Below are 12,500 nucleotides of genomic sequence, written 5' to 3'. Positions count from 1 at the left end.
TTTGGAATGAACTACCACGTAAGTCTTTACCTACTTTTAAACAGAATCTCAAAACACATTTTTACTGTATTTGTTTTTATTGACTCTATGAATCCTTGATTTGGCTATGAATTATTATTATTATTTTTTTTTTTTCACTTAAAATTTATATTTATATTGTAAAGTGCCCAGTGCTTGTGTTTTACACGAGAGTGAGCGCTATATAAAGGTGTATTATTATTATTATTATTATTATTATTATTATTATTATTATTATTATTATTATTATTACTACTACTACTACTCATAGGAACGTTTACAAGGCAAACAGTTCACATTCTGGGAATGGTTCTACACCATTGAAAAGTTGACCAAGGACCACATGAAAGACCTCTGGATGGATGAGTGAGTAGGATTTTAACTTGATTTTTGAGTAGGATTTTAACTTGATTTTTGAGCAGGATTTTAACTTGATTTTTGAGTAGGATTTTAACTTGATTTTTGAGTAGGATTTTAACTTGATTTTTGAGTAGGATTTTAACTTGATTTTTGAGTAGGATTTTAACTTGATTTTTGAGTAGGATTTTAACTTGATTTTTGAGTAGGATTTTAACTTGATTTTTGAGTAGGATTTTAACTTGATTTTTGAGTAGGATTTTAACTTGATTTTTTAAAAATAGTAAAATTCCCTTTATTCATCCCATTAGGGGAAATTATATAGACCCAATGAATATTCATATGGCCCGAAAGTGTCCCTGCACATGCGCAATCACTTAAAAAGTGAACCTTGCAAATCAATCATCGTGTTTTTAATTGTCTTGGATTTAAAATTAATTATCTACTTATATTGATGCAGTCGTTATTTAAAATATATTATTTTGTGCTTAAATTATCATGTGATGATTCGTGGATTATGATTTTGTTCTTATATTATTAAGATATTTTGTGGATTGTTATCGATTTCATTTTATCGTGCGTGATTTTGTAGAGTATGCCATAATAATAGCACGGATGGCTTGTAGAAAGTAGTAAATAATAAGGATAATGAATACAAGGTAACAAAAGACGTCTGATGGTTTTCAGGTTAAAATAGAACAGGAAGTTTTTATTGAAAAAGTGAAAGTACATTAAATTGGTTTCTGTGGAAAGAAGAGTTCCATTAGTGAGGGTAAGTGAATCCGTAGTAAATACAAGTAGATGAGATAGTAAAACAATAATCATACTGTAAGATGAGGTGACATACTTTAACAGATTTCGCACTTGCACTAATTAGTTAAGACAATGGCATCTGACGCCCCACTGACCCAGTTCCTTAACAGGACAGCGTGTAACAATGAAACCAGTCAGAGTAAAAATAATAGCGATGACGGTGAAAATAGGAGTGATGTGTTTGCTACTAATTTGTCTCTAATGTCTAACTACAAAAGACGTCTAACTTCTACGTCATGGCACAAGACTGGAGGGCTAAAAATTGAGCTTAAAATAGCGCAATATCCACTAAATGTGCTCAAAGCGGTCCCTGGTCAACAGCAACATTTAACATGTAGGACAGAACATGACGCCTGTTAGGCGATATTACAATTTTTTTGGACAAAGACAACGCTGTTAACGACCAGGTACTCATTTTACACCTGAGTACGGTGAGAGAATGTGAGTAAAGAGTCTTTTTCAAGGACTCAACTATGCGCTGAGCATGAGGCTCGAACCCAGGACCGTCCGATCTGAAAGCGAGTGTCATACCACTAGACCACATAGCAGCAAGAGGGCTAGAGCTCAGGTGGTCACTGGTTCAGATAAGTAAGTAAGTAAGTAAGTCTCTAGTGTCTACTCCAAGGGAAGACTGGAATATCCCAGGTGTCAGCCGGACTGCAGCGCCGCAAATTGAGCTAGGGCGAGGTGACCTGATCAAGGCACAGCGGCGGGTGATCAAACTCAGTACCTTTCGGGTACGAAGCTAAGACCGAACCGCTGAGCCACGGTGCCCCCAGTTGATATTTGATTGACGAAAGAGTCAAACTATTTAAGTTAAAAAATAAAATTTTTATACATATTTAACAAGGGGGTCCTGATAGCTCGTTTGGTAGAGCACTCGCTTCACAAGCAAAGGGGACTGAGATCGATCCCAGTACTAGTCGATATTTTTTTCTGTCCACCCAGCAGTGATTGGATAGCTGGGTCTGTTAGATTGGGCGGAAATTACTTTGCGATAGTCTAGCGTCCTATCCAAAGGGTAGCTAGCAATTGCTGTCGTGCGCTTCACGCTACAGAAACTGGGATAAACTCTGACTCCATGGGCCTGGTGGCTCTGAAGGACTTTTTAAAAAAATTATTATTTAACAAAGATAAGGAAATCACCAGGAATTGACATCTGGACTTGTCATCTGACCGGTAATCAGAAGGTCTGAGGTTCGATCCCTAGTCGAAGTCGACTGATTTTTTGGGATGTTTTTTTTTCTTGTATTTTTCTTTCATGCTTTGTCTGGCACCTTTCATACACACTTGTTCAGAGCTTTATCTTGCACCGGTGCTCCTTAATTTCTTAATTTGATATTTTCTAAAGTATGTTGTAGCTTATAATCTCTGTTTTCTTGTTTAGACAGAATAAAGCAAAAAAAAAAAAATAATAATAATAATAACATGTACGCACATTTATCTATTTGTATTTTAAATTTTATCCTTTTTTTTTTTCACAGCGCCATTATTGGTTTTCTGAGCAAAGCTCAGTCAAATTCTTGGCTTAGCGCTGGACACCCTGATGGTACGTTCTTGTTGCGATTCAGCGATTCAAAGATTGGATGTATCTCTGTTGCATGGCTGGGTAAGATATACGCCAAGCTAAATGTGTCGGTGCATGACATAATCAGTCAGAAGGTGAAAATTTTGGATTTGCATTTTTTTGCATTTTCTGAAAGAGCATTTTAATCTTTATTTGAAGTAAATCGGGTGATTTTTCATGAAGTTATGGGAAAAGTATCCTGCAACTTTTCTTAAAATTCATACTTTTTCAACTTGGTTATCTGTAAAAACTGTTAAGAAGTGAAATTAAGCTTTGATATTTCCTGAAGATGTCCAAAAAGGGTTAATTTAATAATTTATGACAAGACCTCATTTTTGATAAAAATTGACCTTCTAACTAAACTTGGCAATATCTCAGTTCAAACCTTTTCACCATCTGACTGATTATGTCATTCACTGTAATATATATATATATATATATATATATATATATATATATATATATATATATATATATATTATATTATATATATATATATATATATATATATATATATATATCGATAGAAAGAATTAAACCCTTTTATGATACATCATAAATAAATAAATAGATAAATATGAGGTGACCTGATAAAACATGCTGCCTGGAAAAAAAAATTTAAATCTTTAATTTAAGAGCAAATATACAAGGCATTCCTTTCTCAGTATAAAATGCAGTTCAGATTTTCAAAATATCTTTATTAGGAAAGGAGTTGCCGTATTTCAGTCGACCAAACCCTCAATTTCTACAGGTTTGATATTTGTGTGTTTTGCTCATTTCACTAAAAACAGTCAGCACGACATCCAAAATCTCTTGTCACACCATCACACAAATAATTGAATAAATAATAATAATAATAATAATAATAATAATAATAATAATAATAATAATAATACCTCACTGACAATTTTACCAATCAAATCTTTTTTTGCGTTGTTGCCTGATATATTTATTATGTTTGATTTTTGGGGGGGTTTTTTGTTGTGTTTTTTTTGGGTTTTTTTTACCCACGAAGAAAAAAGAGATTTTTACCAATCAAACCTTTTGCACATGTTTTTTCTAATTTTATTTTTTAAAGAGGGATACGAAGTTCGCCATTACTCTCCGTGCAGCTCTAAAGATTTACAAACTCGTGGCTTGGCAGACCGTATCAAGGATTTGGAACAGCTGACCTGGTTATATCCCAACAAAAACAAGAATGCTGTTTTTTCCAAATACTACACGAACATTACAGGTTTGTTTCATAGCCCCATCATGTACAACTTTGTCATCTGGTGTTGTAACTGTGCGGTTATGTGGTCTAGTGGTATGACACTTGCTTTCGGATCGGAAGGTCCTTGGTTCGAGCCTCGCTCGGCGCATAGTTGAGTCCTTGGAAAAGACTCTTTACTCACATTCTCTCACTGAAATCAGGTGTAAAATGAGTACCTGGCAGTTAACAGCTTTGTCTCTGTCCAAAAAAGATTGTAATATCGCCTAACAGGGCGTCATGTCTCGTCCTACGTGTTAACTTTTGCTGTTGGACAGGGACCCTTTGTAAAGCTCTTTGAGCATGTTTAGTGGATATTGAGCTATATAAAAGCTCATTTTTAAATTATTTTTTTTAACATTTGCCTTTGGCAGTAGGTCAAGGTCATGGTTTTGAGTCTCTCTGTCGGCAGTGCAAAGTTTAGTCCCTTAAAAAGGCTCTTTACTCACATTCTGTCACTGTACTCGGGTATTAAATGAGTACTTCATCTTTAACAGCATTGACTCTGTCAGAAAAGAAAAAAAAATTGATTGCGCCTAACTGATGTCATGTCTCATCCTTATATGTTTAGTCTTGTTGTTGTTGTTTAGAGACCCCTTATAAAGTGCTTTGTGAATGTTTAGTGAATATTGCGCTATATATATATGCTGAGGTTTTGGGGTTTTTTTTGTTTGTTTATTTTTTTTAAATATCTTATCAAATACAGATAGAGATATAAAAAGCATAAACAAACAAAATTATTTCAAATAGGTGCATAGTTAACAACTGAACTTTTTGAATTGGATCTGTTAATCGTAATCACCATAGAAAAACAAACCTCATCTGATGTTTGTTCACCGAGGTTTTAAGTATTATTATCAGTATTATTTTTGAATGATTTTTATTGGCTTAGATACTTTTTTTTATATTTGTAATATTAAAAACACATTCTATGAATCCACATCACTTTATTTTATTTTGTCAGAAGAGTAGATGTTTGGCTATGTGGTCTTGTGGTATGACACTCACTTTCGGATCGGAAGGTCATTGGTTTGAGCCTCTCTTGGCGGATAGTAAGCGTTTGGAAAAGTTTCTTTACTCACATTCTCTCACCGTACCCAGGTGTAAACTGAGTACCTGACCGTTAACAGCGTTGTCTCTTTCCGAAAAAATTGTAATATCGCCTAACAGGCGTCATGTCCTGTCCTACATGTTAAATGTTGCTGTTGGTCAGGGATCCCTTGTAAAGCGGTTTGAGCACGTTTTGTGGATATTGCGCTATATAAAAGCTCAATATTTTTATTTTGCTTTTGTGGAAGTTCTCTCTATCACTTTTACATTGAAATCATCAAGAAGTTTATTGTATTGAATGGACAGCTGGAATTTAGTAATGTATTTATATCTTTATTATTGTTTTTTTTTTTTTGTTGTTGGCTGAAGTAGGGTTTTGAGCCCGAAACGTTCCGTGTTGGGTAATTTGTTGGGTTTTTTAAAGTTGTTATATTCATTTTGTTTATTACTTTTTAGCAGTCCACACTTCTAGCAGCCTAGTATCACACTCAAGTACAAGTTCAACGTCTTTATCTGCAAAAGGCGGATTGCCCATCACTGCAGATTTTATACAAATTATGTGATGACTTTCTCTTTTATTCTATAATAATTAATTTGATTGCAATCCATATCCTGATTGTTTGTGGGATAAATGAGTTTTGTTGAACACTAAGATTAATGTATTGCTATCTTCTCATTGTTGTTTAGTGTTTTTTTTTTTACCTCACTAATTCTCTATTCTTTCCAGACACGACAAATGTCAATGAAGATGGATATACTAAACCTGAACTAAAAAGCAGAATTCCGTAAGTGTTTTGACCTCTTTCAATATTTAAATGAGATATGAACATTTATGCAGCACATTTCCATGTTCAATGCACTTCTCAATGTTTCATTTATTTCCCCAGTAGGCCTTATGGAACCATATTTTTATTTCATTCAATCGTAGTTGCCTGTTAGGCAACCTTTTTGTACCGGGACTCTTGTTATAATATCTGTCACTGCCTATAGCTAAGCACTCATTGACACCTGAGTTTGGTGGGGTAATGAGTGTAGAGTGCCTTACCCAAGGACACAACATCGGGAATCAAATTTTTTTTAAAGACAGTCACCCATCTGGCCATTGATCAGGCTTAACATTGCTTGTCTTTTGTAACAAGACAAAATGCTCTGCCTCTGAGCCACAGATGCTACCAAATCTGGGAAAATAGCACAACAGTTTTCATATTTTCACAGCAGGCTGAAGCATGGATTGAAATGTGTCATGTGAAAATTTGATTTTACTCAGTTTATAGAAATTATGATTTTTATATTGATGCATTATTTTTAATCTTAGACTTAGGATTATATAATTCTATAAGTAAACTTTCAGCGACTTTTAAGTTTATTTTAACTTTTTTTTCAATATTGCATTCAATTGCCTGCCTATGAATAAAATTATCTGCTTTAAACCAGAATTATTTTTTTTCTTTTTAGATTTATTTTCTTTTCTCCCTTGTTTCTTTGTTTTATTTATTTATTTATTTATTTATTTATTTATTTATTTATTTATTTATTTTATCTTTTGTCTTAACACCATCCATGTGTTCCAGTATTCCTACAGTTTATTTTATTTTAATTTTTTTTTTATAAAGGGAAAACCTGAAACACCAACACTCATTTGCCTCACGTTATTTATATCTTTTTATCCATTTTCAATTGTGACCGATGCCTCAAAATGGTGTTATGTTGGGTTGATTTAGATGTTTAAAAAAATGAATTTGTTGTCAAATATATGAGATTTTGATTACATTTTTACTGGGAGACACTTACTGTGTCAAAAATGTCCCTATATCTGTTTTCCAACTTGCAAACTGTCTTTGTCTTGGAATGAGATTACTCGGGTTTTGTCCTGGCTCTGGCCGGATGGCCTTGCTGAGAGGGAAACAGTCAAATGTATAGTTCGTTTTGGGAGATGATATTTTTTTGTCTTGTAAATCATCTCTCTGTTTTCACTGTGTTATGTTTTGTTTACTTATTATATATGGTTTGTAAACATTTGAGTGAATTCCTCTTATTGGGGACATGTGCTTGTGTCTGGGTGAGACTTTAAGGTGATCTAAAACTAAGTACACTGATAGTGTGCTCTTGGAATCTACATCTGTTCCCTTTTTGAACAATTCCCCTTAGTCGTACTTTTTCTGAGGTACCTTTACTTTTAATTTTAGAATTTTATCACTATCCCATTTTTTCTTCCTTTTCTTACTGGTGCTAAAATGAACTAAATGTGTCACAAGTGCCGTAAAACCCTTAACACCAAGCAAATTATTCTTGCTTATTGACAGGAAGTTGTATTCTTCAAATTGTGACGATTCGTCAAGTCTGCCTTTCTCACCAGACTCGATCTACAGCTCACCTCCCTCTGCTGCCACACTGGCACAGATGGACGGAGACGAGTGAGTATTTTTATTACAAACACAGCGGTTCCTCAAGTCCTTTTAAGTGGAACATCTAGAATGTCTTTACGTTCCAATTTTCTTCCTTTTTACTGGCGATGATATGACCTAAATGTGTTCCAAGCGCCGTAAAAAACTCTTAAAAACAAAAACAAACGCAGTGGTGCCAACCTCAGCAAACAAAATGGGTATTCTAACACATTTTCGATTTTCTAATGGACCTATTTATTCATTAGAAGGGTCCAGGATTGTTTATTAATGGACCTATTTATTCTGTATGATTGGTTGGCGCTGAATGAACCAATGGTCTGGTTGTATTTCAGCGGCGTCCTCATTGGGTGCGGGCCCATGTCAGTCGGGCCTTGTGGTGCCATGATGACCAGTTCATCCAGCCCATTCCACTCTGAGATAGTTCAAATGAATAAAGAATTTCTGTAGTTTTGTGTTCTTGTCTGTGGGATTTTGAAGCAGTTCGATTTGCATAGCTGCCAATCGTTCCGTTAAAAACGGATTTGTTCCGTATTTGACTTCCTGAGTCCGTAAGTTCAAAATCCGTATTTTGTAATTTTTGACTAATTTGTGGTAAACAAGGCATGTGAGCCTACTGAATTATTATTATTGATCCATTATTATTACTATTACTACTACTATTATTGTTATTATTATGATTATTATTGGTGTCCAGTGAGAGCATAATCTCCATTTGTGTAGCTCTTTAATTTGAATTATGCCTCTATCATAAATGATTTTCAACAATTAAAAAAAGTTCCATTCGTTTATATGACGCCTGTATTTTACTCAAACCTTTCATAATGTATTGGAGATTTGCATAGAATATGGATGTTAGCCTCGATATACTTTGAATATTCTAAGACAGTATTGATACTTTCACTATTTGTTGCAAATATTATTTTAATTAAGAATAAAATTTAATCCACATCTTTGATTGGAAGGTATTCAATCAGAAAATCAATTGCTTATATAGATTAAACATGACAATGATTATTTCCCTTTATTAATTTATGAAATATATCAATTTAATCCCTTTAAAAAAACATCTTCATCTGATTTTAATTATTTTTTTTTTTCAAGCAAGCTTTTGTAACGGTTTAGGTTAAAGAAAAATAAGTATACTCGATTTTTAGGTGTGTTTATCTTGTCAAAGTAAAGAAGTAGGAATTCTCTAATAGTTAGCGATGCATTTTAATATAACTACTATTATTGTGTACTACTTAAAGAGCATTATGTTGCATGACATATATGCAATCACCTACTTTTTATCTGAACTCACCTAATTTTTACCCCAAAACGCTCTCTCAGTGATGTACCAGATTGGCAGTTATGCATTTCTAACCACCCTTATTTTCATTTATTTTACAATTGTGCTTCTTGTGTATTGGTCCTTATCAAAGTTGAGGCAGTTGAATTCTGTCTTTATATTGTCTGTTCTGAAATTTTGATCTCATTGTGGAAAGTGTCATTTTAATGATTCAAATGTCGTCCCGAGCCAAATGAGCGTTCCTTAATTTATTTTTGAAAAGTTGGCAGCTATGGAATTGTTTGTGGCGTATCTCTCAATGGGGTTTTCGGTTATGCAGTTAGCAAAAGTGAGTGCTCAGATTTTTCTTTTGTTTGCTCTATTTATTTCATTTGAAGGGTCCAGATGATTCTCTTTTTGTGAATCTCAATAGGAATATTTATATTTTTTTATTTATTTGAAAGATAAAAATTCTTACAATGATTGCTGGACATCTGAATTTGTTCCAATTAACCGGTGTGCATTCCGATAAAAACCAGTAGAGATTATATAGCAAAAATTATGTCACTGACAGGTCGTTCCAATTAAGCGGCTTTTCAGATAAAGCGACTCGCCAATTACAGTCTTTAACTATTTGTACTTTACTTGAAGCTGTTACATTCTTGACTTGTTTTTATACTTCCCCCTTTAAAAAAAACCAAAACAAAACAAGAAACAAAATAGATATAAAGGTAATGAGAGTAAATCTGAATCATAAATAAGGGAACGTCACAAAATAATCATAAGAAACAAAATGAAATATAAACATTTTTTTTCTCTTTTCTAAACAGGAGAGTTCCCATGACTCCTCTAGAAAATGGTTTTGCTGAAATGGATATCACCTCCTTCAATGAAACCGATTACATGCCCGATGATATCGGGGCTACAGGAGTCGGAGAGGATTTGGATCTTAGCTTTGAGGATCTTTGCACCCACGATCCTCTCTTACAAAATGTAATTGAGGCAACATTCTAGGCATACTGATTGATATTTGAACGCAATGACATCTGCGAGTGGAACATTGATATGATAAGGTCGATAGAGCGAGTCTTTTTTTAATTTAAAAAATTTATCTCAGATATTTTTTATATCTACTGTGCCATATTTGTTGTAATTCAGTCTGACATACAAACCTACTTCTTATTCAGTTTTGTATTATATGTACAGATTTCTACAGTAAAATTGGCCAAATTCAGATTATTATTTTTTTATCCTTCAGTTTATTATTATTCAAATTAAAATTTTAAATTAAAAAACTGATAGCATTATCACTATTTTTATTGATTCTATGCGTTGATGTAAAATACTCACACCATCTGCCAGCCAATTTGAACATACCAACACACAAAACTGTGTGTAACGTTTATATTCTAATTGTTATGATTTACTGAGAACTTATCACTAAAAGGCTGTCTAGAAAATAAAAACAGAAAGTTGAGCGACGTCAACTTCAATCCTTCTATAGGAAATTGACATGTGAGAAAATTTAACCATGTATCATAATATTATGATAATAGATAATAATAATAATTGAGTTTTTATAGAGCGCAATATCCTAGAACCCTGTTTTGAGCGCACATAGTTGAGTCCTTGGAAAAGGGTCTTTACTCACCTTATCTCACCATACTCGGGTGTAAAATGATTACCTAGCCATTAGCAGCATTGTATGTGCTGGAAAATTTAAAAATTTAATATCGCCTAACAGGCATCATGTCTCGTCCTACATGTTAGGTGTATCTGTAGGCTAGGGACCATTTGAAAAGCGTTTTGAGCACATTTAGTGGATATTGCACTACAGTAGAACTCGGAAATAGCGAGTTTGACGGGTCCACTCCTGATTACTCGCTATTTCCGAGTTCTCGCTATTCCCGAGTTGCCAGGAAAGGTCACTCGGCCGTACAAAAATATGGAAAGACAATGTATGTGTGTGTGTATGTGTGTTTGTGCGCGTGTGCCGCGCGTGCGTGCAAATGACTGTGTGTGGATAAAGTGGAGTGAGGGCGGGGTTGAACACGGCCTTCGTTAACTACGTAATGATGGCCACAGGTTGAAGTTGATCCGCCCCTTCCATTTCCATCAAGATTTCGTGTATGTGTGTGTGCGAGTGTTTGTATGCAATAGGCATGTTTGATGAGGTAAGCCAGCGCATCACTCAATCTACTGCAATGATGGTTCCACGCTCCCCCCTCTCTCGCTGATCGAATGCGACTCGCTGACCGATGCTGCGAAGTGAGGCATGTTGACATGTTGGCTGCCAGTGCTTACCTCGCGCGTCGCGTGTCACCACATTGGGTGAATACTTGACCCCCACACGCACACAAACACACACACCCAACCCCCACCCAAATTTGTTTCGCCTACTATGTACTCTAGACGAGGCTACTATGTAATATTACTCGTAACGAGAAATAAGAAAAGAAAAGAAGCTAGGCTAAAAATATTTAAATCGCTCTTGTCTGGTGTTTTGCTTTACTTCGTTCGAAGTCCTAGGCTGGGGCAGGAAATGCTCGTTATTTCCGAGTTGACCTCTTTTTCATACTCGCTACTTGCATGCTAATTTTATTGACTCAAATAAGAGAAAAAAACGGGGATTTAGATTTTACTCGCTATTTCCGAGTTCTCGCTATTTTCGAGTACGTTACTTTCATGTTCTACTGTATATAAATGCTCTTTTTTTAATTATAAATTTGTGGAAATTATTTGTTTTTAGTTTATATAACTTTTATTTTCTTAATATTCTTAATTGAAGTACCGTTTTCCCCATTGAGTCCCTTGTTGTGTTGGAATGATAATTGTTATTCATTGATAATACTCTAAAACTATGTTGAAATTTTCTTGCCGCTTTTTTAAAAGAAAAAAAAAAGCAGATGACCCATTTCTCCACAGCAGAATGAATAGGACTCTATCTCAATGCTCAAAGTGCAACCAAGCACCACAAGATGCAAACCACCTCGTACTAGATTGTCCAGAGACAAAACTTGAAGGGGGATTTGAAACCATCAACAAATGTGATGATGACTCCCGAACCTGGATTGATACCTTGAACATAGAAGTGTAGCCGAACGATACTACTACTACTACTACTACTACTACTACTACTACTACTACTACTACTACTACTACTACTACTACTACTACTACTACTACTCTATCTTAATCAAGGACAAATATTTTTTTTCCTTGTAAATCATCTCTCTGTTATGTATTATTAGATTTGTTATTTTTAATGTATAATGTAAGCATTTGAGTGTGTCCGGATGAGACTTATAGATGATCTCAAACTAAGTATATTGGTAGTATGCTCTTAGAATCTACATCTGATCCCTATTAGTTACCAATTCCCCTTTGTCTTTGACTCAAGAACCAAAAATACCCGTCGGCAACTCTCCTTCTCCGTGAGTTACATTGGCTTCCTGTGGAAAAAAGAGTTGCCTATAAGATTTGTACTGTTGTCTACAAATCCTTGAGCACCAACTGTCCCTCCTATATTAAAGACCTTCTAAACATATATGTCCCCAATAGAGAAACTTGAGGTCAAGCAATGACCAATCAATCCTTGTCAAACCTAAGCCATTGCGTAAAATAGGTGAACAATCTTTTTCAATTTTCAGCCCCCCATTTTTGGAACTCTCTCCCATCATACGTGAGATGCTTGGATTCGTTGACAACGTTCAAATCTCGCTTAAAGTTTTATCTTTTTACATCATAATGTTGCAATACTATTATCATATTTTG

The 12,500-nt window shown here is 34.5% G+C and overlaps 1 protein-coding gene across 4 annotated transcripts in view; it reads left to right on the top strand.

Annotated features, from left to right (window-relative positions):
• The window catches only part of LOC144958370 (signal transducer and activator of transcription 5B-like), a 39,035-nt gene that overhangs the window by 26,097 nt on the left and 438 nt on the right, over positions 1-12,500 (top strand). For 2 of the 4 annotated variants that reach the window (XM_078890344.1, XM_078890342.1), the window contains exons 17-23: positions 290-384; positions 2,673-2,797; positions 3,834-3,989; positions 5,782-5,839; positions 7,358-7,468; positions 9,557-10,299; positions 10,622-12,500. The exon at positions 10,622-12,500 is cut by the window's right edge and continues 438 nt beyond it. In XM_078890344.1, the coding sequence (XP_078746470.1) occupies positions 290-384; positions 2,673-2,797; positions 3,834-3,989; positions 5,782-5,839; positions 7,358-7,468; positions 9,557-9,740 (729 nt within the window). In that variant the 3' untranslated portion in view covers positions 9,741-10,299; positions 10,622-12,500. Of the gene's footprint in view, positions 1-289; positions 385-2,672; positions 2,798-3,833; positions 3,990-5,781; positions 5,840-7,357; positions 7,469-9,556 lie in introns of all 4 variants that reach the window. The other 2 variants (XM_078890343.1, XM_078890341.1) reach the window with 1 other exon arrangement.

The sequence above is a fragment of the Berghia stephanieae genome, chromosome 12 (assembly GCF_034508935.2).
Source record: "Berghia stephanieae isolate SIO BIC M18660-M18661 chromosome 12, UCSD_Bste_1.3, whole genome shotgun sequence".
Classification (NCBI taxonomy): Eukaryota; Metazoa; Mollusca; class Gastropoda; order Nudibranchia; family Aeolidiidae; genus Berghia; species Berghia stephanieae.
The sequence above is the reverse complement of the archived record's forward strand: the minus strand, read 5'-3'. Positions and strand labels throughout refer to the sequence as shown.